This window comes from Anarrhichthys ocellatus, unplaced genomic scaffold (assembly GCF_004355925.1).
Source record: "Anarrhichthys ocellatus isolate YVR2014 unplaced genomic scaffold, GSC_Weel_1.0 scaffold162, whole genome shotgun sequence".
Lineage (NCBI taxonomy): Eukaryota > Metazoa > Chordata > Actinopteri > Perciformes > Anarhichadidae > Anarrhichthys > Anarrhichthys ocellatus.
In genome coordinates, this window is record NW_022280192.1 from 231,083 (window position 1) to 235,776 (window position 4,694).

The window sequence follows — 4,694 nt, forward strand, 5'->3', positions numbered from 1 at the left end:
GAGAGAGAGAGAGAGAGAGAGAGAGAGAGAGAGAGAGAGAGAGAGAGAGAGAGAGAGAGAGAGAGAGAGAGGGAGAGAGAGAGAGAGAGAGAGAGAGAGAGAGAGAGAGAGAGAGAGAGAGAGAGAGAGAGAGGGCGAGCTCTTTAGTGCAGCAGGAAAAGAGAGATTACATCATCATGTCGCTCTATTAAAGGGTGCGACGTGCTCCGACTGCTGAGTGGCACACAGTGAGTCAGCAGAACCGACCAGTGGGAAACACACACACACACACACACACACACACACACACACACACACACACACACACACACACAGTGTACCTAGTAACATTTCAAGCGACACCTCATCTAATTATATTAACAGAATAGCATCTATTCCAGGTTCGGAAACAAGCTCGGTCCATTTGCAGGCCTTTGCTTCGCTCCGATAACAGCTGTGGATTTCACAGAATGAAGTCATTCTGTCAGACCCAATGGTCTGTGGGTAACAGACTGATGACTGCAGGAGGGCACCAGCTGAATGCGGTGAGGCACCAGCACGTGGAAAGTTCTTCTAGCATGCAGAGCAGCCTTTATGCCACTGCAGCGCATCTTCCAATTATAAGGCCACCCTAGTGGGCGTCATCGCAGCCTAGAGGGCCCCGCATCACGTTTACATCATCTTTTAAACACCATTAATCTGTGTGCCAATACATTCTAGTGGTGTAAATTAGCTGATATTCATAGGGTTTGTCTTTGTCATTCGTATAGTTCAGATACATTCTCGTGTTCTAACAACTGGCATGTTTGTGAACAGTTTGGGAAATACGATTATTCGCTTTCTTACTGAGTGCAAGAGGAGAGGATTGACACCACAGACATACTGTATCTGTTGGTTAAATATGAAAGCACAGCCAGATGATGGTTAGCTTAGCTTAGCACAAAGACTCAAAGCCGGATGAATAGAATGAATAAGCGCATTTCTCAAAATGTCAAACTCATCCTTTAACGCCCCACATCAACATCAACATCAACATCTGTTGCATTCTACTACTGCCGTGTACTTCTACTGCATGTCTGCGTATTTGCATCAAAAACTTTTTAGGTACTAACTTAAATGTGTCCATAGAGCAGAGTATTGACAACCATCAAGTGCTGAAAGCTGCCATCAATTGTGATGCATAACCTAGTTTACTTCAGATAAATCAGATACACTATTTCATTTATTTATTTTGTTTTAGGCAAAGTTTTTTCAGAGATATATTGTAGAAGTATTGGTGCTGAATCTCAGGCATCATATTAGCAAAAGTATTGAAAATGTCCAAACTATTCCCAGAGCTCTGCTTCTGTCCCCGTTTCTTAAGTTTCATCCCTCCATTCTTATCGGATTCCCAGCTTGCCTGATCGCAATGAAGTGTAAGCTCCTGATACAAGACTAGTTCTCTCCTTGTGGTCTATCTGCAGTTCACTCAGCCGAGGACTCGGGGGACTCACAGCACAAAGCTAATACGACTCCTAAAGGAGTCTCCTACCACGTCGTTCCCTCCCTCCCTCCCTCCTTCCTTTCATCTATGCTTTTCCTCCCTCTGTATCGCTCAGTCTCCCACAATCAATCTCTGGCGATTGTCTCAGCTCCATTTCATTCTGAACCCATCTCCAGCATCCAGGCGTTCGCTCCATCCTTGACTTTCCCCTTCCTCACTCCATCCCACCGCTCCCGATACAAAGCCGTTCTGCCACAGCGGGACATGAGATTACTGGGATCCATATAGCAACGGACCAAGCGTTCCATTACATAATGCATACAGACAGAGGGGAACCGGTGATTGTGTGAGCATGTTGGTGTTGTGAGCATGTGCATGCGTGCGTGTGTGTATGTGAATGTTGGATTAAGGTCATTAGAGTTTATCCCTCCAGATTCATGGGAAATGTTGGGAGGATAACCAACTTGTGTCAGTAAATACAGTCTTGCACTAAAAACCCTGACACATGGATGTATGAGTTGTGCAACCACAGGTGGCAGTATTGCCCTCGCTTGATGTTGCTCAGCTGAGTTATAGTGAATGCATGCGAGGACAAAAAGATACAGAGGAGTTCTGTGTCCTGAGCTACTGACACACATGTTGTTACAACAAAGAAAGGAAAGGCTGGACTAGGATCTAGTGTAACGTCAGGGAGAGTGTTTGTTTTAGTGGTGGAAGAAGTCCTCAGATCTAATAGCTAGAGATGCACCGATACCTATTCAAACATCTGAATTGGGTATTGGATGCCATTATTTTAATCAATAACAATTCAGTAAATTTAATATATTTGTATTTATTTGTCACATTTTATTTTACAAAGTTAGGGGATCAATGTTAAAGTCAAGCCTGATGTTAAATACTCTTGCATTCAGAAGCACAAAAGTACAAACAAAATGGACTTAGTATCAAAAGTAAAAGTACTCTCATTACGCAGCACAATGGCTCCTGTCTGAGTTACGTCATGTTATTCGATTGTTCTTACTGGTATATTATTGTGCATGTATGCGCAATGCATCGGACTTCATACATGGATCATATACTATACTGTATATTTGTGTTCAAACCCTTGATCCTCAAAGTAAATACTGCTGTCAAATAAATGTACAAGCAACATTCGCATTAAACAATATCTGCCTGTCAAACGTGGTGGAGTAGAAGAGTATGACGTGGCATAAAAATGGAAATACTCAAGTACAATAAAACACCTCAAAATTGTACTTCAGTATTTGCGTATGTGTACTCAAAAATACTCCTTTACTAACATCTGAATAAACAGAATCTATGAATTTGCTTGAACATTCAGCTGCACGTTTATTTTTATTGTGCTTATGGGTGCACGCATGCATCAGTGTGTGTGTGTGTGTGTGTGTGTGTGTACCCAGAGATCCAGTCCTGTGCAGGCTCAGGTAGGCTCTGTCTCTTTCCAGCCCGCCGCCCGGCTCTCTGCGCAGAGCGGTGCGGCCCAGGTGACCGGCATACTGACGCAGGAAGGAGGGAGCGCTGTGCGAGGCGGGAGGGTGCACGGCGCACACCACCACGGGTTCTGAGAGACACGCGATGCAGGCGGGAGGGAGGGAGGGAGGGAGGGAGGAAAGAGAGAAGGGGAGACAAGGAGAGAATGCGAGAGAAAGCGAGAAAGTGAAGGGCGGGTCGACACAAAACCAGAAAAAGGAAAGAGAGGGATGAAGAGTTGAGGAAATAGAAGAGGAGAGGGAACAGAAGCAGTAAAATAGAGAAATTGTAGGAAGGAAGGGAGGAAAAAAGAGAAAAAGGTGACACAAGGTCACCCAGAGACCAGACAGTAAAGGCAGCAGAACATGTACGAACAGCACAATATGTAGTGAAGAAAGATTAAAAAAAAATGAAATGGTGGGAATGAATACAGCTGCTGTACTCGTGTTAGAAGAAGAAACAGGTCTGAGCACACAGTCACAGAAATAGAATGGAAAGTGTGTGATGCATGAGGCGTGCAAAGGGGAAAATATGTTGAGTCATGAACTGATAAAAAGGCTGATTTTTGAAGAACAGAGAGTTAAGACAAGAATAAAGAGACATGCAGAAGAACAACTAGCAGATGCATTGTGGGAAACGCGCCACATGAGGTGAAGGGAAACGTGAACGACCGATCGAAGGACGAGAGAAGATATTAAGATGACTGTTGGTGGAAACTTAAAAGAAACAAATGCTCCGCAACTTAACCCCTCAGAAATATGCGACCGTCTGCATGAACGTATCATCTTCTTTCTCTTTACATTCATTAGTATTAATGAAACATTTGTGCAGAATGTGGGAGGAGGCCCAAATGTCACATCTCATATCTTTTTAAATAATCCCCAATTTACGCCACATTGCACTCACTGTAAAGTCCACTGTGTACGTCAAGCATGAGGGTTTAAAGAGTAGCTGAACGAAACCTGTGAGTTTTGGCTAAAGTGCATCTGCCCTGGAAGTTGAAAGATTGCCTCTAGAGCGTGAAAAGAGCTGAGCCTCTGCTCTCTTTTCTGTGGATTTATTATATAAAATATCAGCACATTACAACATCTGGTGAATCAGTGTTAATGACTGATTAACTGGCGATAGCAATGTGATTTACTACGCTGTGACAAGAGAGTGTAGATGAAGCATTAAGTTAGTTCATAAATTAGCTAGCTAGCTGGCTAATTCCACCATCATTAAATGCTACAGTTACAGAAGATTAAAAACCACCAAATTAACTGCTGGACTTGGTCAAAGTTACTTTAGCTTTAGCTAGTTTTTAACATTATGGCCGTTACCCTAATGCTCGTAACTAGCGCTAATGCTAACTGCTAATGCTAATCACTACCATGCTGACAATTATTATGATTAGGTTAAGTGTCTGTTATGACAAAATACAGTATAAATTCTCACAAACATTTGTGAATTTGAGTTTACATTCAAGGCTGGGCTATGTGAACGCTAGCGATTAGCATAAGTGATAGCTATGTGTATGCTAGCAATTAGCATGAGGCAAACTAAAAAGTCTAACAGATACGCTTCAATAATATTCCTCTCCATGTTCTGCAAAGACGTTTTATAGGAAGGGAACCTCCATATTCCAATTATACATGATGTATAATTCAAATAATTTGACCTAAAATGTCCAGATTAGGATACTATTAAATAGCCACACACACACACACACACACACACACACACACACACACACACACAC

General features: G+C 42.7%; 1 protein-coding gene across 3 annotated transcripts in view; it reads right to left on the minus strand.

Annotated features, from left to right (window-relative positions):
• LOC116400330 (cyclin-dependent kinase 16-like) overlaps positions 1-4,694 on the minus strand; it is a 37,863-nt gene that overhangs the window by 23,423 nt on the left and 9,746 nt on the right. For 2 of the 3 annotated variants that reach the window (XM_031878111.1, XM_031878110.1), the window contains exon 3: positions 2,880-3,044. The exons of the other annotated variant lie outside the window; for it this stretch is intronic. In XM_031878111.1, coding sequence (XP_031733971.1) covers positions 2,880-3,044 — 165 coding nt within the window. The remainder of the gene's footprint in view (positions 1-2,879; positions 3,045-4,694) is intronic. 3 annotated transcript variants of the gene reach the window in all.